The following is a 24,816-nucleotide window of genomic DNA, read 5'->3' on the forward strand; positions in this document are numbered from 1 at the left end:
AAGGCAACAAACACTAAAAGGAACAAAAGAGGACAAGAGAACAGACACTAGAAACAGAAGAGAGTAAAACATGAAAGCAGATTACAGTGGCTGGCCAACCACAAGAATAAAAGACAGCCACTCTGCAACACATTAAAACATCCCTCCTAAAAGCACTAGGGTGGAAGACACAGAGGGACAAAGGACATGCATTAAAACCTATATAGAAATATAAAACCCACTCTCACAGATAAAACGTAAAACTAAAGCTGCTGAGGAGGGATTGTCACCCAACACTGAAGGCACGGTGCTGGGAAAGTTAAAGGTCTGTCGCAGAGCGGCTAAAAGTGGGCAGTCCAGCAAGAGGTGGACGACTCATTTGGGAGCCACAGCGACACTGAGGCGGGCCCTCGCGACGGAGTAGGTATCCATGCGTTAGCCACGTATGGCCAATGCAGAGCCGGCAGAGGACAACTGATTCCCTGCGAGAGGCCTGCATGGATAACTTCCACACATTCATAGTCTCCTTAATGACACACAGTTTTTATGCGTGCTGTTATGCCATTCCGTCTCCCAAAGCTGGAAAACCCTGTGGTGTAAGACAGAACACAGGTCAGCTTCGGAGATGCCTGTCTCCAGAAGTGGTTTCTGCGTCGCCTGTTTGGTCAGCCTGTCGGCAAGTTCATTGCTGGGGATTCCGACGTGTCCTGGGATCCACACAAACACCATAGAACGGCGGAACTGTTCCAGGGCACAGATGGACTCCTGAATGGATGCTATCAGGGGTGGCTAGGGTAGCACTGGTCGATAGCTTGTAGGCTGCTCAATGAGTCAGTACACAGAAGAAATTACTCGCCAGGACATGAGCGGATGTACTCAAGAGCACGAGATATGGCTGCCAGCTCTGCAGTGAAAACACTGCTGCCAACTGGCAAGGAGTGCTGCTCAATATGTCCTCCATGAACATATGTGAAGCCTACGTGACCATCAGCCACTGAGCTGTTGGTGTAAACCACTTCAGAGCCCCCGAACACATCAAGAATCGAGAGGAAATGACAGCGGAGAGCGGCGGGATTAATGGAGTGCTTAGGGCCATGCAAAAGGTCCAGACAAAGCGGCGGCCGCGGTGTACACCATGGAGGTATGTGAACGGGCCACAAGCAGAGGTCGTAAAGGGAATGACTCCAGTTCGGAGAGAAGGGACCGCATGCGAACCGCAATCGTTAGCCCCAATCTGGGCCGCCGATGCGGGAGATGGACTGCCACGGGAAGGAAAAGGAGACGGTTATTCGGATGCGGAGGGGAACTATGAATGTGTGCTGCGTAACTGGCGAGCAGTTGCGCACGTCTGATCTGTAGTGGAGGGACACCAGCCTCCACCAGTACGCTGGTCACCAGACTCGTCCTAAAAGCTCCTGTCACCAATAGAACCCCACAGCGGTGCACAGGGTAGAGTAAATTCAATTCTGAAGGCACTGTCAAACCACAAACCACACTCCCATAGTCTGTTTGGGATTGGACAAGGGCTCTGTAGAGCTGCAGCAGGGTGCAGCGATCTGCACCCCAATTGGTGTTGCTCAGGCAACGGAAGGCATTGACGTGCTACCAGCACTTCAGCTTAAGCTGACGAAGATGAGGGAGCCAAGTCAATCGAGTGTCAAAAACCAGTCCTAGGAATTTATGTGTCTCCACTGCAGAGAGTGGATCGTCATTAAGGTAAAGTTTGGGTTCTGGATGAACAGTACGACACAGACAGAAGTGCTTGACACATGACTAGGCAGCTGAAAACCGGAAGCCGTGGGCTAGAGCCCATGACTACGCCTTGTGGATGGCTCCCTGGAGGCGCCGCTCAGCAACAACAGTACTGGAGCAGCAGTATGAAATGCAGAAGTCATCTGCATACAGAGAAGGTGAGACGGAGGGCACGACTGCAGCTGCTACACCGTTAATGGGGACTAAAAATAGAGAGACACTCAATACAGAGCACTGCGAGACTCCATTCTCCCGGATATGGATGGAACTATGGGAGTCACCAACTTGGACACGAAAAGTACGGAGTGGCAGGAAGTTTTGGATAAAAATCGGGAGTGGGTCCCGGAGACCCCACTCATACATTGTGGCAAGGATATGATGTCACCAAGTCGTGCTGTATGCTTTACATAAATAAAAAAGACAGCAAACATAAATAAAAAAGACAGCAATCAGGTGTTGCCGTCTGGAAAAGGCTGTTCGGAAGGCGGACTCGATGGTCACAAGATTATCAGTGGTAGCGCGACCCTGGCGGAAGCCGCCCTAACATGGAGCCAGCAAGCCACGTGACTCCAGGACCCAACCCAACCGCCGACATACCATACGTTCCAGCAGCTTACAAAGAATGTTGGTGAGGCTGATGGGCCGATAGCTATCCACATCAAGCGGGTTTTTACTGGGTTTGAGCACCGGAATGACGGTGCTCTCCCACCATTGTGATGGAAAGACGCCACTGCACCAGATCCGGTTGAAGATGATGAGAAGGTGTTGCTTGTAGTCAGATGACAGATGTTTTATTGTCTGGCTGTGGATGCGATCAGGCCAAGGAGCTGTGTCAGGGCCATGTGCAAGGGCACTGAGGAGCTCCCACTCTGTAAATGGGGCATTACAGGATTCACTGCAGCGTGTAGTGAATGAGAGGACATCCCATTCCAGCCGTCGTTTGAGTGTGCGAAAGGATGGGGGTAATTTTACGACACAGAGGTTCGAGCAAAGTGCTTGGCAATTGCGTCAGCGTTGGTACATAACTTGCCATTTATAACAACACCGGGGACAACTGCTGGGGTCTGGTAACCGAATACATGTTTGATCTTTGCCCAGATTTGGGAAGGCGCCATGTGGCACCCAATGGTGGAGACATATCTCTCCCAACACTCCTTCTTCCGTTGTTTGATAAGGTGGCGAGCACGAGCACGGAGCTGTTTAAAGGCTATGAGGTGCCCCAGTGAAGGGTGCTGCTCATGCTGCTGTAGAGCTTGCCGACGCTCCTCAATTGCTTCAGCAACTTCTGGCGACCACCAAGGGACTGCCGTACGCCTTGGGCACCCTAAAGAGAGGGGGATCGCATTTTCTGCAGCAGAAACAACTGTGCTAGTCACCTGCTCAACCATCACATCGATGTTACCGTGTGGGGGAGATTCAGCGGTGACAGCAGAGGTGAAAGCTCCCCAGTCCGCCTTGTTCAAAGCCCATCTGGGCAAGCGCGCAATGTGCCCGACACTGGGGCAGTTACAGGAAGATGGTGAAGCGGTCACTACCACACAGGTCGTCATGTGCTCTCCAATGGATAGATGGGAGAAGTCCTGGGCTACAAATTGATAAATCAATGGCCGAGTAACTACCATGAGTCACAATGAAATGTATGGCGGTCCCAGTATTTAAGAGGCAGAGGTCGAATTGCGACAGTAAAGTTTCGACATCTCTGCCTCGGCCAGTAAGCACGGTACCACCCCACAAGGGGTTATGGGCATTAAAATCACCCAGATGTAGGAAAGGTTTAGGTAGTTGATCAATCAGTTCAGCTAATACATTTAGAGGTAATGCACCATCTGGAGGAAGATATACATTGCAAACAGTTATTTCCTGTGTCGTCCTTATTCCGACAGCCACAGCTTCAAGAGGAGTTTGAAGGGGCCCATGTCCACTACAGACTGAGTTTAGGACATAAACGCAAACTCCACCTGACACTCTCTTACAGTCACTACGGTTCCTGTAATATTCGTTATAGCTGCGGAGGGCAGAGGTCCGCATTGCTGGGAACCGTGTTTCCTGGAGGGCAATACAGAAAGCAGGTGTAAAGCTTAACAGTTGCCGCAGCTCAGCCAAGCGGTGGAAAAAACCACCACAATTCCACTGGAGGATCACTTCGTGAGACTGGGGAGATATTGAACAATCAATGAGGCAGTTTACACCTCAAGAGTCACCTGCTGCCACCGATTCATTGCCTGAGCAGTCTATATCCATTGTGTCTGAGGGTCTGGCAAGATCTAGGTCGTCAGCGGACGCCAAAATCTCCACCCCATCCTCAGCCGCAGGGCTTGTAGGTAGCGGTGGTGCTGGTGCCACTGCAATTTTCTTGGTCTTAGGGGTTTTCCTTTAGGATTTCTCTCGCTGCTCCTTGGGTTTACCTGGCTGGGAGGACTTCACTGGCTCAGTCTCCGGAACTGAGAATGAGCGTGAAGCCGTATGACCAGCTACTTTTGGGCTAGAATGAGATTTTCACTCTGCAGCAGAGTGTGCACTGATATGAAACTTCCTGACAGATTAATACTGTGTGCCAGACCGAGACTCGAACTCGGGACCTATGCCTTTCGCAGGAAAGTGCTCTACCAACTGAGCTACCCAAGCACAACTCACGCCCCGTCCTCACAGCTTTACTTCTGTCAGTACCTCATCTCCTACCTTCCAAACTTTACAGAAACTCTCCTGCGAACCTTGCAGAACTAGCACTTCTGAAAGAAAGGTCCCGAGTTCGAGTCTCGGTCCAGCACACAGTTTTAATCTGTCAGGAAGTTTCATACTTTTGGGCTCTTCAGCCACTGGCGTGTGCCGTATTTCCCACTAGAAGAAACGTGGGAAGGGAGTGATCCAAGGGACCCCTTCCTAGCGAGAGAAGCCAAAGAAGACCTACGCTTCTCCGGCTTAGATGTGGGGATGGATGTCTCCGATGGTTTGGGGGGGGGGGGGTGTTTGCTCCCGAAATGGGGGAAGAAGGTAGCAACAGGGAACGAGCCAGGATAGGAAGGGAGGGAGCAGCGTGAAGGAAATACAGCCACGTAATGAAGAATGGGTCACAATAGCTTGGGACCCCATGTGCGCCATGCACAAACTCACGAAAGAACCGTGAGCTCCCTGGGAGGTGGGGGGGGGGGGTTTACAAAACATGGATGGGGGAAATGAATGAAAGGGGAAACCACCTAGTTCGAATACTGAATACTGCACAGAGCACAGTTTAATCATTGCTAACATTTAACTTGAAAATCATGAAATAAATGTGTACATGTGGAAGACACATGGAGATGCAGGTAGATTCAAAACATTTTCTGGAAAAGATGTCGACATCAATAATTTATTGGTTACAAACTGCAGATTAAAACTGACAAAACTGCAGACTGGTTGGAAATTAAGGAAGTCAGGCTTAGACAAACTGAAAGACTCACTGGTTGAGGAGAGCTTCAGAGAGAGCACTAGGCAACAACTGACAAACTGGGGACAGGCCTACAATAGAAGAGGAATGGCTTGCATTGAGAGATAGAAGTGGCATTCCCTGCCAAATGGCCAATCTAGCATGATACTCCCAGGACAACCATTTTGTTGAAATTTGTACAGTATGTACTTTAGGAACAGGCATGAACTTCTGCCAAGTTTTAGCTCTATCTGGAGTGAAGATCATAAAGCACAAGACACTATCTCTCTTCAAACCTGCTGAAAAACTCTGCCACAGCATATTTTCCTCTTTTTTTCTTCAAGAAATGGGTAATAAGTAAAATGCATTTGAAACATGATCATCTGTCAGTGCACTCACTTACTGACTGACTGTCTGTCTGTCTGTCTGTCAGAAAATTAGTGAATTACGACCTTTCCTATAAACGTTTTCACTAGGTTATTAGCTTCAAATGTTACCAAAAATACCATCTGTTGAGTATTGGCAAACCATGATGGTGACGGAAAGGTACATACAGCGATATATCTCTTCCTGGTTCTACAGGGTGAAGTGAAATTCGCCCACAAGGTCTTTGCAGCACGACTAGCCACATGCCAGCGATAAAAAAAAGGGCTCTCACAAAAGTTTGTCCGGTGAGTACATCCAGCAGAAAAAGGACGTTAAAGAGTGGCAAGCTGCCAACACTGTAACCACGTGAATGTTAATTACCTCTGTCAGACATATTAGTCATGCTGTACAGTTGGTGTAGCGTGTAGAGCTTTGCATTCGCATGCAGGAGGTCGAGGGTTCGATCCTGCGTTAGGGTGCATTTTTTTTATTTGCTAATTTCATTCTGAGAGTTCATACTGTAATATACGCGTTCTCTTAGGTCACATGTATCCTAAATTTACAACATTTTGTATCGCTGAACATAAGAAATACATGGTTAGACAAATAAAAATCAGACAGTTGAAACAAATGACCTGTCATAGGACAGAATAACTACAGAAACAATATCAATTTCGAGATACTTAAGATGATAGCACAATACAATAACACAACGTCTACTTGTCATTTATATTACATGTAATATGAACGCTCAGGTGTGGCACATTAGCAACCAGTGACAACAATAATGTACACATTAATGACAGTATGACATTCACAACAGAGTATGTTGTTCTCAGAACAACACGCACTCAAAGCGTCTTCCCTGCTCGTCCAAACATTGTGCAACCTGCCAGATCATACAGCTCTGGGCCCTTCACAGCACAGCTGCATCAACAGTAACAAGAGCAGCATGAACATGTGCTACCAATTCTTCCACATTCATCGGCAGAGTAGAGAACACACACTCCTTCAGGTGCCCCCAGGAAGAAAACCAGGGGATGTAGGTCAGGTCAACACGGAGGCCATACAACTGAATGTCCACGTCCGAGCCATTTCCCTAGAAATGTTCTGTCCAAATACTGTCGTACATTAATTCCAGAGCGTGGATATGCACCATCATATTGGAACCATATCCTCAGCCGAACATGTAGTGGAATATATTCCAGCACATCAGGCAGATAGTTTGACAGGAATGCATGCAGTCAACTGGTCAGGCAACATGTAGGGACCCAAACACCTGTTGCCCAATATACGGCCCAGACGCTGATACCAAAGTGAACTTGATATCCACAGTTGCGGGTGACATGCGGGTTAACCTCACACCAATGGTGGGAATTGTGTATATTGAAGACACGCTCACGCACGAATGTTACTTCATCTGACCATATTATTATGTTCACGAAGTCATCGTTGGCTTCCTGTTATTGTTGAAACCATTCACAGAATTGCATCCACTGATGGCGATCTGCAGGAAGTATAATATAGGGGTGCAACCCATGCCCATGCAGCATGTTAACGACCGTGTGTTGCGAGACACGCAGTTGCCTTGCTACGCTGTGTGTCCTTCACTGAGGTTCTTGGTATATGACCACCAGAATAGCTTCTTCAGTAGCTGGAGCACAGCAAGTCTGTGGACAACTTCTGGCATGAGATGGTGGAAAGAGAGAATCTGACTTCCGAAAGTGCAAAGCCAGATGACGAAACACATTTTTATCTGGATGGCGTCAACAAGGATATCTAGCAGCATATTCACATGCAGCAACACAATCCCTATTATCAGATGCACTAAGGACCAGAACCATATCCACATATTTGTTGTTTGTGTATGCCATACATCTGCCACACTGGTTTAGAAGCTTGCAATGAAAAAATGCGATATGTGTACACATGTACATTGGAGTCTGTCACAGGCGTGTTATTCTGCTCACAACTAGTCCCTGTCTGGTGGACAGCACATGCAGTATAAACACGCTGTCAGTCCTGCATACTGTTCCATCTAATGCGCATTACCCCTCTGACAGATATTGTTCTGTCATGATTCATCCCGACACCACTAACTGTGAAATGTTCGACTTCAAATTACACTGTTTCCCAAACGGTAATAGACACGATCCTTCCATAATCCCATTGATAGAATAATAATAATAATAATGCATTGAGATACATACTAACCAGCATGCGGTTACCAGACTCAATATTGAAAGGCATAATTAATGGGATCATGGTGATAACACATACAAATAGTAACCGAGTTTGGACATTATTTGCAAAGCACATTGCTAGCCCTACTGGTAACTTAAGGCCCTAATGAAATGTAACGGACCTGAACACGGCAAGAACAATAGTTGGTGCCAATCTATGGTACCACTGGAGGAGGGTACAAAGAAAACAGATTTTGCATCTAGCAGATGAAGTGGTGCGAATAAATTCACACCCACGACACAGAAAGGGCTTCTTTCAAATATGACCAGTCTTCCATTTCTACGATTGTAGTATGTAAGCACAAATGTTTTCTAGAGGACCTGCTGCAATCGCTGTTGTTGATTAAAGATGCCAGAAACCGTACCACCTGGACTACATTTACCAAATAAAAAACATATGCCTCAACCCAGTATCGAATCATCTCCTCCTGCATGCTAACCCAAAACTCTATCCACTGCACCAACTGTACCGCACAACCAAGATGTGCTGACAGAGGTAGTTACCATACATGTGATTACAGTGTTGCTAGATTGCCACCCTTTAACGTCCTTTATCTGCTGGGTGTACTCGCAAAGATGAAATTTTTTTATCTCTGGCACCGAGCTATCAGTTTAATAAGTCACAGCTGCAAAATACTAACGCGAATTCTTTACAGACGAATGGAAAAACTAGTAGAAGCCGACCTCGGGGAAGATCAGTTTGGATTCCGTGGAAATGTTGGAACACGTGAGGCAATACTGACCCTACGACTTATCTTAGAAGCTAGATTAAGGAAGGGCAAACCTACGTTTCTAGCATTTGTAGACTTAGAGAAAGCTTTTGACAACGTTAACTGGAATACTCTCTTTCAAATTCTGAATGTGGCAGGGGTAAAATACAAGGAGCGAAAGGCTATTTACAATTTGTACAGAAAGCAGATGGCAGTTATAAGAGTCGAGGGGCATGAAAGGGAAGCAGTGGTTGGGAAGGGAGTGAGACAGGGGTGTAGCCTGTCCCCGATGCTATTCAATCTGTATATTGAGCAAGCAATAAAGGAAACGAAAGAAAAGTTCGGAGTAGGTATTAAAATCCATGGAGAAGAAATAAAAACTTTGAGGTTTGCCGATGACATTGTAATTCTGTCAGAGACAGCAAAGGACTTGGAAGAGCAGTTGAACGGAATGGACAGTGTCTTGAAAGGAGGATATAAGATGAACATCAACAAAAGCAGAAGGAGGATAATGGAATCTAGTCGAATTAAGTCGGGTGATGCTGAGGGAATTAGATTAAGAAATGAGACACTTAAAGTAGTAAAGGAGTTTTGCTATTTGGGGATCAAAATAACTGATGATGGTCAAAGTAGAGAGGATATAAAATGTAGACTGGCAATGGCAAGGAAAGCGTTTCTGAAGAAGAGAAATTTGTTAACATCGAGTATAGGTTTAAGTGTCAGGAAGTCGTTTCTGAAAGTATTTGTATGGAGTGTAGCCATGTATGGAAGTGAAACATGGATGATAAATAGTTTGGACAAGAAGAGAATAAAAGCTTTTGAAATGTGGTGCTACAGAAGAATGCTGAAGATTAGATGGGTAGATCACATAACTAATGAGGAGGTATTGAATAGGATTGGGGAGAAGAGAAGTTTGTGGCACAACTTGACTAGAAGAAGGGATCGGTTGGTAGGACATGTTCTGAGGCATCAAGGGATCACCAATTTAGTATTGGAGGGCAGCGTGGACAGTAAAAATCGTAGAGGGAGACCAAGAGATGAGTACACTAAGCAGGTTCAGAAGGATGTAGGTTGCGGTAGGTACTGGGAGATGAAGAAGCTTGCACGGGATAGAGTAGCATGGAGAGCTGTATCAAACCAGTCTCAGGACTGAAGACCACAACAAACAGCAACAACATGTGAGGAGTCTCGCTGTGAAGCCAGAGTGCACAAATTTCACTTCACCCTTTATAAGTTTCTGCTCACACTTCACATATTAGGGCAAGTGACTCATAGTAACTGTTTTCTGGTGGTTAATGCCATCTGATGTCTCAGGTATCAGCTATAATGGGAACAGGCATGCTGTTTTAACATAGTTAATTATTTAAAATTTCTTTACATTTTAAGTTTTAAAAATCTTTCAGAGGTTTAAGTAATTTTACCATACTGAAAAGAAATTATTCTGCTCGTTTCCTAAATCTGAAGATGGTTGTTGGCCAACTGAGACCAGTTATCTAGTTACTACTTGACTAAATCACAATTAAGACTTTTAACATTTGGAATACTTAAACATTGTTGACCAACTATATTTGAGCCACAATTAACGGAAGCAAGCTCACATACAACAATAAAGGGGACAAAAAACCAATTGTGTTCTACTCGTGATATCCACTTTAATTAATTTAAAAAAACTATGGGAAACCTAAATCAGGATGGCTGGATGGATATTTGAAGTCCGCTACTCCCAGTGTTTTAACCACTGCATCAACTCACTCAGTGGCAACCTTCCATGCCAGGTCAGCAGTGAAGTTTCAAGAAAGTACGCATATGTGTCTATATAGTATCATTGTGAAACATGGCAGGTTGTTGTTGTGTAGTTTAGATCACCGGTTGCATCCAATAGTGGCCCAAACCATCACATTTGGCATGTGACAACAACACTGCTCTGAAATGCAGATCGGCAGACACCAGTAACGTTGATAGATTCTACACTTCGACAAGTTGTTGTGTGGCTTGTTCAAAAACACCACATCCTGCAACCCACCACACCAATTTTGCCATTCACATACACATATTGTTCCCTAAACAAACTGTGGACAATAGATAATTTAACCCCCAGATGGAAGAAAATACTGTGAAGCACAACATATCTGACTCTGGCCTCCTTCCCTCTCAGTCTTAAAACTTTCTTTTCTGTGCGAATCACCTTATCATTTTCGGCTACGCAAACCACCTTCCTTCACCTTTGACGGATGTATAAAACCATCTACCTATATCAAACCATACAACTATCAACATTACCCCCACTTCGATAGCAGCTGTCCCTTCCACTCCTCTGAAATGCACAAACAAGAAAAGTCTATAGAATACATCCTTCATTCATAATATCCTCCTAGCCTCAATCTATGGTACTCCTTATGTTACATATGTAACGTGTAAATTTTTTCCTTGGTTTCTCAGCTCCCTTGTTATGAATTTGCAGAACTCAAAAGATTGTGCGTGTGTGTCTAGTATTTTTTGTCAACCTTATTGGTCAAAGGTGCAGTAGCTGTGGAGCACTGTCAAATATTATGTTTGATTTGGCTGTTGTGTTCTATTTCTTTTAGTAAAATGAGCGATGAGGTACTACTTGGGCCACCAGCGGGCTCTACATATGACCCAGTGTCAGCATAGGAAGTGAAACCTATGATGTGACCTTTTTATTTAGTTGCTCAGTATGAACACAAAGCATAGTATACTGGCTGCAACGTATGAGAGGGGGACTTTTTCCCCTTCCTCTCTTGTGGACATCTATAGGTGGATTAGTGCTCACTTTCCTCACACCTCCATTTAAAATCTGCAACGAAAAAGAGTGCTCATTGTATTTGCATCCCGTTTCTTACACCCATCTGCCACAATTTTTCCCCCTTTTTTATTAGTATTATTAACCTGAGCTGGTTGCCATGGAGGTGATTATTCTGTTTGAGGTATCAAATTATGTTTGAGCTCAGAATTTGTTGTAAGATTTAACAACAAATGGATGACAAGGGTATTATTTATTTGAGAGGTCTACAGTAGAATATGGTTAAAAGTGGGTCTAATTCAACCACAAATTCATTATACAATCTGATAGGAATTCCATCAGGCCCTGGAGCTTTGTCCAGTTCTACCAATTTCAGCTGTTTCTCAACACTGCTAACATCAATAGCTCTATCATGTGCCTTTGCAGTGCTGTAAGAATTAAAGTGGTACAATAACCCTGAATTTTCCTTTGTAAAGGAGCATCTAGAAATGGAGTGCATCATTTCTGCTTTCGCTTTGCTGCTCTTAATTTCAGCTCCTGTATCATCCAAGAGTGCCTGGACGCGAACTCTGGTACCATTAACAATCTTTATAACAACTAAAATTTCTTTGGTTTTTGTAAGACATCCTACAATACTACTCCGCTGTAGTATGCGTAGTTGTTGAAGGCTTCATGCGTTGCTCTCTCGACAGCAAAATATGCTTGATTTAGCATCTCCCTATCTATAGCCCTATGCTTTATTTTACACATATTAGATAGCAGCTTCTGTTTCTTTACAGTGACTATATACAATGGAAGCTCTCTCCCATCATCATGAACTGTTCTACTAAGTACATATTTACGAAGTACATGGTCAAAAGCTATTTTTGTACCCCTCAAAACAAATCAAATGAAGCCCATACTTTGTTCATAGGGTCTGAACAAAGCTAACTGATGTCACTGAGCAGATTTGCTGCTCTTTCTCTTGCATTTGATAACTAAGTACATTTACTATTAAGAATTCAGCAGAGCTGATAGTAGTACAATAGGGTTTAACAGACATCTTCTTAAGGCCCGATAACATTTAAAAGCAACAGAGCCTCAGTATTTTTAACTTAAGTTAAATGGTCACACTAATCAAAAGATACACCATTTTGTATGTGATAGAATCTACAAATACATGATGGGTTAAAGAGTGTGATTGAATTCATCCACTTTGAGCACTGATACTATCAATCAATATGGAGACAGCCATCTTAAAATCACATTCATTTTAACTATCAAAAACAATGAGACCTCCCCTGGAAAATCTGTCTCAGGCAGGGGAAGTATTGTTGTTATGCCTTCAAACGTATTGAAAAGATGACAATAGCAGACCACAGTGGAAAATAAGAGATATTTACTCAGAAAATTGAAAACACTCATGTAATGCTCAACAGAGTAAAAGAAACCTAAAAGCAGGTCAAGCTTCCAATTTCTTCATCAACTTATGTTAACAGCAATGTTGAATTGCGACAAAGACATTGAAATTAACTGTAAAACAAGGAGTTTCATTGATAGAAGTAAGGTAGCACATGTTAAAGAATAAATTACTGTTACTGGAATATCAAAAATGTAAGGAAAAGATAGATTGCCACTTGCCATAAAAATGACACATTAAGTTACAGACAGGCACAACTAAATGACACTTACACACCAGCTTTTGATTGCAGCCTTTGTCAGTAGCAAATTATCTTTTCCTTACATTGTTGATATTCCAATCGGGAGTTTCCATTGTGATTTTACTTTTACAGGAAGTTTTGAGAGACATTTCATAATACCACATGCATGCTTAAAGAGATACACAGGGCTAATAGTATTTTGACACAGTAAACACGAACTGTAACTTTTTGCTTTGAGGAATAACATGCAACATTTCCAAAATACTTGTCAGATCCATAGCCTGCTTCATAAGTCAGTGAACCACTGTCATCAGTTCAGAAACAAGAAATTTCTTACCCTCCCCACCAGTAACAGAACTGGATAATAGAAATGATTAAAATATGTGAATTTTTTCAATGAAGACCATTCAGTGTTCGAGCAGATAAATCACAAGATAGTATAAATTAAAATAACAGGGCTCTCTAAGAACATTTAACACTGTGCATGTAACAATACAGTACAATATGCTATGGATATTTTTGACCTATCATTAAATACCTGATTCAAAAATACTAACAATACGCACAAAATGCTAATAGTACTCTAAAAAAATATCTGGGAAGTTACAACTGTCACTGATTTTCTATCTAATAGGCTACAGAACAATGATACCTATATAGTTGTAGGGATCTTACGTTTCAGCGCACTATAAGTCTCGTATATACATTCAAAAAGCAAAAATACAATACGGTTCCCACACATCCAAAGTAATACTAAAATGCTTAAGACATCATAGCAATTGAACTACAAAGAATTAACAATAACTTTTTCTTTGATTAAAATTTGGATGTTATGAACACAAACACAACGGATAGGCAACAAAAAAATAAATTAACATACGTAAACGAACTATACAGCACAAAATATCTGCAAATATGTGGTATACATTGCAGCGTGTAAACATACCTCGTAAGAACTGGGACTGGATCGTACAAAGAATTCTGGTGTTCCTCTTCCCATGAACGCAAACAGTACATTATTTCACTTATATCTGTAGTGGACTCCATCCTTCTCTTTATAGATTACGCAATTATTCCCTTAATGTTTGCAATCAGCTGCATACGTGAAATTGTAAACACAAATTACTTTGTTGGTTAAACAACGTTACGGAAAACGTTAAATATGCTGGCATTAAAATTCTGTCAAATAGATGAACTAATATAAAACTGCAGGCATTTGCTATCTTCAACGCCTAAATGAAAAATGCCAATAACACAAGGAAAAAAATGACTTAACCTAAATACGAACTCACAGTATCACATTATAAGGCAACAAATTTTTATCAGTTTTTGTAGTAGTCGATCAAACTTGATAATTTACTAACTGACAAGCATTTCCAAAAGTTGTAACATCACTTGTATTCTCAAAACCAACACCACCGCTACACTACACGATACATCACGTTGTGAGCGGCAAAAACAATTGCTAAGCGCAATTCGTATGTGTATATTGCACCAAGAAAATATAACTAGGTAAATTGCAACCTTCCGGGCAGTTTTTGAAATTTGAAAGTGCTGTTATTGTAAAGCTTCTCATAGGTATTAACTTTATAATAGCTATAGTAATAATTTAATTCATTTTCGCACGTTTTTCGAGGTAAACCAGAGATATTTGGCAATGGAGACGGATGTTGATCTCGGATTCATGGCCAACACAAGATATTGTTAGTACACACACACACACACACACATATGGAAAACGCAAAAGTCCTGTCAACATACATACAATATACCGACACAGCAAAGTCAGAGACTGATGTATGGTATTATGTCACTCTACGACAACTAACAACGGAAAACATAAAACATGACTAAATTAGAAAGACCTGTGATTTATCATCAATTGCCTCATGATTCGAATTCTCGTCTGCTTTGTTTTCCCGTTGATTTACATAAAATGTTAGAGGTTATTATCCGGATGACCTCATAAATAGACCACTGTAGCTTTCTCTGTTTTTTGTTTTTTTGTTGTTTTTTTTTTTCTCGTCAGTCTTCTGACTGGTTTGCTACTGTCAGAGTAGCACTTGTAACCTACGTCCTCAATTTTTTGCAGGATGTGTTTCAATCTTTGTCTTCCTCTACTGTTTTTGCTCTCTACAGCTCCCTCTAGTACCATGGAAGTAATTCCCTCATGTCTTAACAGATGTCCTATCATCCTGTCCCTTCTCCTTATAGTGTTTTTCATATATTCATTTCCTCTCCGACTCTGCGCAGAACCTCCTCATTCCATACCTTATCAGTCAACATAATTTTCAACATTCGTCTGTAACACCAAGTCTCAAACGCTTCGATTCTCTTCTGTTCCAGTTTTCCCACAGACCATGTTTTACTACCATACAATGCTGTGCTCCACACGTATATTCTCAGAAATTTCTTCCTCATATTAAGGTCTATGTTTGATACTAGTAGACGTCTCTTGGCCAGGAATGCCCTTTTTGCCATTGCTAGCCTGCTTTTGATGTACTCCTTGCTCCGTCCATCATTGGTTATTTTACTGCCTAGATATCAGAATTCCGTAACTTCATCTACTTCGCGTCCACCAACTCTGATGTTAAGTTTCTTGCTGGGATGAAATTTTCACTCTGCAGCGGAGTGTGCGCTGATCTGAAACTTCCCTGGCAGATTGAAACTGTGTGCTGAACCGAGACTCGAACTCGAGACCTTTGCCTTTAGCGGGCATGTGCTCTACCACCTGCGCTACCCAAGCACGACTCACGCGCCGTCCTCACAGCTTTAATTCCGCCAGTACCTCGTCTCCTACCTTCCAAACTTCACAGAAGCTCTCCTGCATAACTTGCAGAACTAGCACTCCTGGAAGAAAGGATATTGCGGAGACATGGCTTAGCCACAGCCTAGGGCATGTTTCCAGAAGGACATTCTGGAAACATCCCCTAGGCTGTGGCTAAGCCATGGGGGGGGGGGGCTATGTAACAATAACAATAACATTAAAATTCAAAGGTAATCGAGCCGATCACGATCGATGAATAGAAAAAATCAAAGCTTCCCGCACAAAAGACTGAGAAGTGAACATTCTTGAGAAGAGATTAGAGTTAGTCTGGTGTGTAACACGAAAGACCGTGAATCAATTTTGTGCTTGTGATAACTAATATGAACAAAGTAATTATTGTGTATCAAATAGTGTATTCGATTGTCATTAGTTCCAATCTGCTAATATCAGATCATCACTACTAGTACGATAGTGAACTGAGGATATTCAACTGCAATACAGGAATGTGGTTTGCTGTACTGTCGGGTAAAACAAGACAGTTGGTTGGTTGATTCGGGGGAGGGGACCAAACTGCGAGGTCATTGGTCCAATCGGATTGGGGAAGGATGGGGAATGTAGTCGGCCGTACCCTTTCAAAGGAACCATCCCAGCCAGCATTTGCCTGAAGCGATTTAGGGAAATCTAAATGAGTATGGCCGGACACGTGTTTGACCCGTCGTCCTGCCGAATGCGTGTCCAGTGTGCTATCCACCCGCCACCTCGCTCGGTTGTAAAACAAGGCACACATGCACAGCACCGTGCTGATAGCATAAAACGTGAAGGAGAGAACGAAACATAACAATTTACTACATGAAATTCCACGGAAATACGATCACAACCCCTAGGTGCGATCTTTTAAAGATAAAACTTTATTTATTTATTTATTTAATAACTGATATAAATGGCAAACGAACACAGACGTCGCAGACGCGGAAAGCGTTAGCAAGAGAAAGGGCGGGGGGGGGGGGGGGGGAGGGAGTATGCCCCCTCTTGGAAGCTGGAGGTATAGATCTTTCGTTCACTACAAATTTCTCGCGAACTTTCGTCTATTGTTATCTGCGATATTACTAAAATGCAGATTTAGAGTGTACTGGGCAATGCTTTGGCTGTAGCAGTTACTACATAATTTGGATTTGTTTAATTCTCCCGCCGTTCACGGGGCATTACGCCATTTCATTAGTATGGCGGCGGTTTCGACGCTGTCCTACAGCCAAGGTGAATGTGAATCTTTAAATAATGTAACCGGAATAAAGTTTCCGATACTTTCTCTGTCGCTTCCTTGCATAGTCCTTATCAAGATGCAGAGGAAGACTGATCGAACGCCATGGAGCATGGAGACGGAGATAAATCACGAACGCCCTAAGCTTGGCTCTAGTATACCTGCTGTAAATCTCCCAGTGCCTACAAGGATGGCCCCTCCCTGTGCTGCACAGTTTAATCGCAACCAAGGGCGGCCTTGGCTGGCGCTGGACTCCCCCTGCATCCGCTCCTCCCCCTTTCACTCCTCCAACACAGATTATACATCTTCCTCAAGTTCAAAAGAATTCTATGTTTCGTAATTGACATACTACCAATGTATCAAAATAGTGTTACTACGGCAGACCCACCGTTGTAATGCTTGATTGTTAGCCACAATAACGAGTAGAAAGGGCGCGGAGAGGCGCTGAGAAACAATAAATCGCTTACCTCTTAATTTACGCATGAGGAATAGTAATGTATGGACAACAGATTTTACTGTAGCGCTTCAGTATCATAGCACTTGGTTCCTTCTACTCCGATGCAGGCATAATTTTCTGAGACGTGCTCCAGTGGCCATAGTCGAATCACAACGGGTATATAATTGAATTATATTACATCAAAAGTAGTTTCGGAAACACCTTACTTTATTTTTTCAATTTATCTGTGATAACAAAATTGCAGGTGACAGTTCTCCAGTTACCTTCTAATGTTTTGCGAGGGGCCGGTCGAGGCGCGGGGCAACTGTGTTGTTGCGCCGTTTGCACATGTCTAAAGGCCGGCCCTCATCACAACAGTAGTTCATGATTTACGAAGAATACACTTGAAAGCTTACTGAGTCTACATTCAGCTTTACACGCCAAAGCTATTGGAGCAGGCCCCTAAAGAACACGGTCACGCTTTATTGGAGGTGAAAATAATATCTGTGGACCCAAATACATCAGTAGAGAAGAAAAAATATGTGATTTCTATATCCAGTAACTGGGACTTTCTCAAACCCTGTTGGGTGCAACGCAGTGCAACATGAAATCAAAGAGTTACAAATCCACCACCCCAGTTGACAAGGAGACGAGAACCACTCTGTTCCGGTCCTAGGTTTTGTTAAAAGTCGTTTCTACTGGCAAATTACATGCTTATTCTGCGATGTTTCCAACATTTGTCTGCTTTAATGCTGGCTTGGATTATAATTTTCCAAAACAAACCGAAAAAGGTATCTCTCAAAAAATATTTTGCTTAATTCTAATTGTGCTAGTTAACATTAAGTAATAGAAATAAATATTGCAATAAAGACATTATGTACTCAGATGTGAAGTTCTGCAAGCAAATACATTGTTATTGATGGTATCAGGACTGAATAAGCGTTTTTTAGTTTATTTCTTGTTGTTCCACAATGAAAAGAATTAACCCTTTCACTGTGCGTTTAATATGAGTGGCCGACTACCATGTGTGCATAATTTTCAAGGGATGCGTATGCATCTGAGTCTAGCAGTCTATCGTTATCATCGAGAAAAAATAAAACCCAGAACGTTGTATTAAGGCGTTAAATCGTGCCTTCAATCTTTAACGATAAATATTTTTTTCACAAAAAATACTTAAGGTATTACACTAATAAAACTTCAAAGTTTGGTATCTTTCGAAACAAAAATTCAAACATGAAGATGCATTGCATGTTATACAGATGTATCTACTGTCACTTCGTTTATTATGTTTCGCACAGGCAATACACATTTCCTGAGCGGTCTTTTTCTTTGATGTTCCTGGGATTAGCGAAAAAAAGCCGCGCTCTGTCCGGCGTAAGGGTTTATCACCGTCAGCCAATCTCCTTCCATGAGTGCCCTCTGTTTGCGGCTGGTGGTGAATCTCTAGGATCTCCTTGATGCGTTTTTACTGAAAACGAGATATTGAAACATTTCTTCCTGACTGTTTTATATCATTCAAGTGTGTTCAGCAGAGACAGGTCCACCAAATGAAAAAATACTTTTTATACCATTTTACTGTTTATGTACACATTCTACTGAACTTTGCTCTTGTCGAAGGCCCCATATTTTCAGTGTAGCTTGCGACGCTAGCTGATTTTACTTTTGCTTCTGTCATTTTTGTTAATAAGAAAATCACGCCAAGCTGGTGTTCCAATTGCCGGCATAAAGTGAGTGACCTTTACCAAGGCAGAGTTTAATGAAGTAAGAACAATACTTCGAGGTACTCCATTATTTACACCAAAATCAGTTTTTTTTACGTCCGTTGTTGCCTCCACATTAGCATTAAAGTCAAGAATATATACAGTTTCAAAATCATACAACACAAAAACTTGTCGACAAATCTATGCCGTCTGGATGGAATGTAATGTTTGAAGAAGACATGACATTTGTAGAGAACTAAACTTACGTCAGTGCACCAGTTTTTAAAAGGATGGAAAACATCTGGACATGCTTTTCTTAGATGATTCACAATTCGCTTACTTTCCAAATTTTGTCATCTCCAGGGTCTTTTCTGTTGTCAACAAAGTGTAACATTCTTCGTAACTCGGCATGATATGTGTGAACATTGGAGTAGACAATGATGGGTCGTTGGTCCAACAGCCGTGTAGCTACTTTTTTCTCACTAGAGTCATCAGAAAATGTACGGGAATGAAACAGTAAATTTCATCACTTTTTGTATTTTACCAACGTCACAATCTCGATTTTTCACTGGCGTTGTTGCAAAAGTGCTCGTAATACAGATTACCTTACTCAAATTTGTAGTTTACAATTTCTTGACTCCAAATTTTGGAAGCAGTCATACACAACAGATGAATCATCCAATCTGACGATTTTGCAACCGGAATGACTGTTACCGAAATTATACACTTTGGAGTCCAGATCGGATTCTTTCGATCTAAAATAATCTGTTTTGTGTCTTTTAGCAGATTTGTCAGGCTTGTTCTCAGGCTCTTCTTCGGAATCGGTGGAAGAAACTATGGTGACGTCAAAATCTGAATCTGCATTTACTGGTTCAGTGTTTGCTGATTCACTGATACTTTGAATATTTGTGGTAATGGATTAATCTATAGGCTCATAGGCACCACTATCTGTCCAACCATAATCAGCTGTTTAGGGCGTGATGATGTCCTCGTAGTCACTTTGATTTAGAAGACATGGCAGCTCATTTTTTTGTAAACGGATCGTTTAGTCATTTTATTCGGTAACAGGGAAAGCGCAGCACACAACTAGATAATGTTTACATCTAAAGAAAATTCAGCATTCAGTAAGTCGTTCAGGTAATTCCTAATATTCCAACAGTTATTCCACATTTTGTGCAACAATCATCTCCGACTCTATACGACTGCAGCAGAGAACCGCTGTAAATATTTTTCATAGCATGTCGTATATATACGTCTTGAGCATTGAAACGGTTAGCTTATAATACGTCTGGAGAGGTGAAAGTGGTTAATCAGACGTGTTTTGTTAGTTACTTTTGTTGCTGTCAGACAGGGTTCTCTCTGCCGCTTTTATTTTTTCCGTTTCGTATTTTTTATTTTCAGTGTAAACATAACATAACTGACATTAACAATTATCGTGGCATTTCTATGGTACCTCAGATTTACAATGTATTCTCCGAAGCACTGCAGATTAAATGGTTTGAGCAAGTAGACCACCAACCGGGTGAATGTCGAGGTGAATTCATGGAAAGGGAGAACTTGCGTTTAACAGATTTTGGAACCTGAAAAAGAGTGTTGGAAAATTTCGTCCCGAAGGTTCCGGTAGTGGTCTTCGTCGACTTAAACGAACCCTATGATTCTGTCGATCGGAAAATATTGTTTTACATCTTGAAAGAATTTGGAATGGGCCCGAAAAGAGTGGAAATTATAAAGCAAACTCTTGACACCGACATTTTCAAAAGAAAAACTACGAGAGAAATCCCCAAAGAGTTTTTAATTAAAACTAGAGCCAGAAAGGGTGTTTCCATCATTTAACAACAGACTATGATAAAACAGAAAAAGTGGACGGCATCAGATGCCTTACTGAAATAGTGTGGATGAAAACGAGCGAGAAAGAAGTGAACAACAGCATGCGAAAAAAGTTGCAGCTTTCCGTAGGACGCATGCCTAGACAAGAAAATCTAAATTCAGGCATTATAACACAGTGATCAAAACAGAAGTTTGTACGCAAGTGAATAACTCAGAACTCTAGGAAAGACTAGACTGAGAGAAGCCTAGAAGTTTGAGCACCAGATTCTTCACAAAGTAATGGGCCGCAGGATAACGGACATTATAGACTTCGGGGAAGAAAAGATTTAGACAGGATATGAACGAATGAAAGAGAATAAGGAAACGACGATTGAAATTCTATGGACATCTCTTCAGAATAGATGCAAACCAACTAATGAATCATATTTTTAATATATTGAACAACAAATGTAAAGTCTCTGATAAATTATTCAAGGAAGTGAGGAAGACCCAAGAGTATTGATGTGAATCAGGACGACATCTCTAGCCAATCAAAATACAGCTCCGAACAAAAGCAGAACAGTGGCTGGATATAAGAGAGACGACACGCTGCCAGAGAAACAATGAAACGTTCTTGGGCTGCAAACAAGGCTTCCGGAAGTGTCTTAAAGTTACTTGAAGTGGTCCCTAATCGCCCAAAACGAGAGAAAAAAGTTGTATACAAATAAAAATATATTATGTCGCTATCTCATTAGAAACACTTGATTAAATCATAAGAAGGATGTAATTTCAGATCACTGAATCAAAAACTTAGTGTGTATCTCTGTGTGTGTTTGAAAGTTATGGACGCTCAACGGCGAGGTTATCAGCGCCCTTGCAAATCTTAAAAGAAAAGAATGTCGGTAAAATGGCTAAAAATGTTAGCACACAGTGAGGAGTAAACCTACGAAATGACACTCACCCCACCTCGCTCGTGCTGATCTACAAAATAACTGTTTCACGAGCGTTAATACAACAGAGAAAGAGTGAAAGCATCTTCCGACTGCTCTGATGCAGTCTGCCACAAATTCCTTTCCTGTGCCAACCTTTTCATCTCAGATATGTCTTTCTATACAGTTTTTATCCTCTACAGCTCCCCTGACGCCTTAGCAGATGTCCTGTCAATCTGTCCCGTATTCTTGTTGGTGATTTCCATTTTTGCCTTTCCTCGCCGATTCTGCAGAGAACTTCCTCATTTCTTACCTTATCAATTTTCAACATTCTTCTGTAGCCCCACATCTCAAAGATTTCGATTCTGTTCTGTTTTGGTTTTCCCACACTCCATGTTTCACTACCACACAATGCTAAGCGCCAAACGTTCATTCTCAGAAATTTCTTCCTAAAATTAAGACCTAGGTTTGATGCTAGCAGACTTCTCTTGAACAGGAATGCCTTTTGTGTCAGTGCAAGTCTACTTTTTACGTCCTCTTTACTCCGTCCGGGCCGGCCGGTGTGGCCGAGCGGTTCTAGGCGCTTCAGTCTGGAACCGCGCGACCGCTACGGTCGCAGGTTCGAATCCTGCCTCGGGAATGGATGTGTGTGATGTCCTTAGGTTAGTTAGGTTTAAGTAGTTCTAATTTCTAGAGGACTGATGACCTCAGATGTTAAGTCCCATAGTGCTCAGAGCCATTTGAACCATACTCCGTCCGTCATGGGTTATTTTGCTACCTAGATAGCAGAATTCCCTAACTTCGTCTATTTTATGATCCCCAATTGTAATGTTCTAATTTCTGCTGCTTCTCATTATTTTCGTCTTTCTTCGATTTACTCTCAATCCATACTCTGTGCTCATTAGACTGTTCATTCCATTCAACACGGCCTGCAATCACTCTTCATTTTCACTGAGGACTGCAATGTCATCAGCGAATCTTATTATTGGTGGTACTTCTCACTGAATTTTAATCCCGCTCTTGAATGCTTCTTTCATTTCTCTCATTGCTTCTTCGATGTATAGATTGAACAGCTTGGGTGAAAGATTACATCTCCATCTCACATCCTTTTTAATCCGAGCACTTCATTCTTGTTCTTCCAGACTTACTGTTTCCTCTTGGCTTTCGTATGTAATGTGTATCACCGACCTTTCCTTAAAGCTTACCCTTGATTTTCTCAGAATTTCGAGCGTCTTGCACTATTTTACATTGTAGAGCGGTTTTTTCAGGCCAACAGGTCCTGTGAAACTGTCTTGATTTTTCTTCAGTCTTATAAAACGCAATGTCAGACCTACGTCCTGGTGCCTTTACCTATCCGAAAGCCAAACTGATCGTCACCTGACACATTCTCAATTTTCTCTTCCATTCTTCCTTATATTATTCCTGTCAGCATCTTGGATGCATGAACTATTAAGCTGATTGTGCGATAATTCTCAGACTAGTCAGCTGATGCTATCTTCGGAATTGTGTGGATGAAGTTTTGCTGAAAGTCTGATGGTATATCGCAGTCTCACACATTCTAAATACGAGTCGCAGCTTATTGTCTGTCACTTCCAGCCACTCCTCTCCCACCGACGCATGACTATAACACAACAGCGAGGCAATAGTAGGCAGAGTGATGGCAGAGTGAACTGAGGACCTCGACACGCCTCACCGGCTGCTACATCAGCCCATTCCTTTATCGCAATACCCATGTGCCCTGGCACCCAGCAGAAAGAGACTTCCTTCCCCAGCCTTTGTAGTCAGAGAAGGACGTCTTGGATATTCTGGATTACTTTATCTGCTGGGTATAAACATTGTAGAGAGTGAGGGGCACTCAGGGAATCGGAATAGGCACGCAATTTAGCAGCTGCAACACATCTCATCTGCTGTCCGCCCCCGGCAGCTGAAAAAAAAAAAAGTGGTCAGAGCGACTGAATGTCAACCTAAGGACCCGGGTTCGATTCCCGGCTGGGTCAGAGATTTTCTCCTCTCAGGGACTGGGTTTTGTGTTGTCCTTATCATCATCATTTCATCCCCATCGACGCGCAAGTCGCCGAAGTGGCGTCAAATCAAAAGACTTGCATCTGACGAACGGTCTACCCTACGGGAGGTCCTATTCACAAGACATTTACATCTCATCTGCTCCAGCGCCAGCAAGATCGCATATAATTCCATGTCGAGTACAGTAAGCTCGTGAGGGAATCGGAACTTGAGGACATGATCAGGGAAAACAACAGAGCAACCAACGGAGTTCCTCTGTTTAGACCCATCTGTGAATACAGCTTCAGAGTTGTGGTGCTCAGTTACAATGTTACAAAACAATGTTGTAAATATATATGCAGGTGTGCAGCGTCTCTGGCGCTGCACTAAATGAAAAATCACTCTGTGCGTTTGCAGTGACCAAGTTCAAAAATGGTTCAAATGGCTCTGAGCACTATGGGACTTAACATCTATGGTCATCATCCCCTAGAACTTAGAACTACTTAAACCTAACTAACCTAAGGACAGTGACCAAGGTGGCATGGATTTGGGTTTGAACTTGCTCTATCAAGCAACGCCAGTTTATACTTCTCGCATTTCACAAACAGCCTCGTTGCCTATTTACGATTACTAAAGAGATATGCCATAGCTGGAGGAGCAGCAGTACAATATGCTGATGAATTGGGAGTATCGAGGAACTTGTACACCTGGTGCACCATGAGGAGCTGCCGACGGATGACAAGTGGCGGTTCATCAGCCTCAGCATGGAGACAGGATATGGGGCTGGATCTGCAAGTGCCTGTGGCCAGCCTAGTCCCCTCATGATAGATATTGTCAATGACATTCAATAAAAACGACTCCTTGATCCATACACTCTGCACCCAAAGTATAGCTGCAATCATATGAAAGCCCTATAAAACAGGAGCTGACACGCCGTATCCGCTCCCCAGGACCTGTGGCTAAGACACTTCAAGATGTTCAATGCCTCCCAAGCCCTTGCCTTCAGGTCCTTTAAGTGTGGTAACCACGACAGTTTGGAGTCAAAAGTGAGACCCAGAAACATCA

General features: G+C 42.5%; 1 protein-coding gene across 2 annotated transcripts in view; it reads right to left on the bottom strand.

Moving 5' to 3' along the window:
• The window catches only part of LOC126262237 (DDB1- and CUL4-associated factor 1), a 220,578-nt gene extending 206,166 nt beyond the window's left edge, over nucleotides 1–14,412 (bottom strand). Inside the window, exons 1-2 of one of the 2 annotated variants that reach the window (XM_049958721.1) lie at nucleotides 14,219–14,412; nucleotides 13,801–13,949 (exon numbers count right to left, since the gene is read on the bottom strand). In XM_049958721.1, the coding sequence (XP_049814678.1) occupies nucleotides 13,801–13,901 (101 nt within the window). In that variant the 5' untranslated portion in view covers nucleotides 13,902–13,949; nucleotides 14,219–14,412. Of the gene's footprint in view, nucleotides 1–13,800; nucleotides 13,950–14,146 lie in introns of both variants that reach the window. The other variant, XM_049958712.1, reaches the window with a different exon arrangement.
• Between the last annotated feature and the right edge of the window lie 10,404 nt (nucleotides 14,413–24,816).

The sequence above is a fragment of the Schistocerca nitens genome, chromosome 1 (genome assembly GCF_023898315.1).
Source record: "Schistocerca nitens isolate TAMUIC-IGC-003100 chromosome 1, iqSchNite1.1, whole genome shotgun sequence".
NCBI lineage: Eukaryota > Metazoa > Arthropoda > Insecta > Orthoptera > Acrididae > Schistocerca > Schistocerca nitens.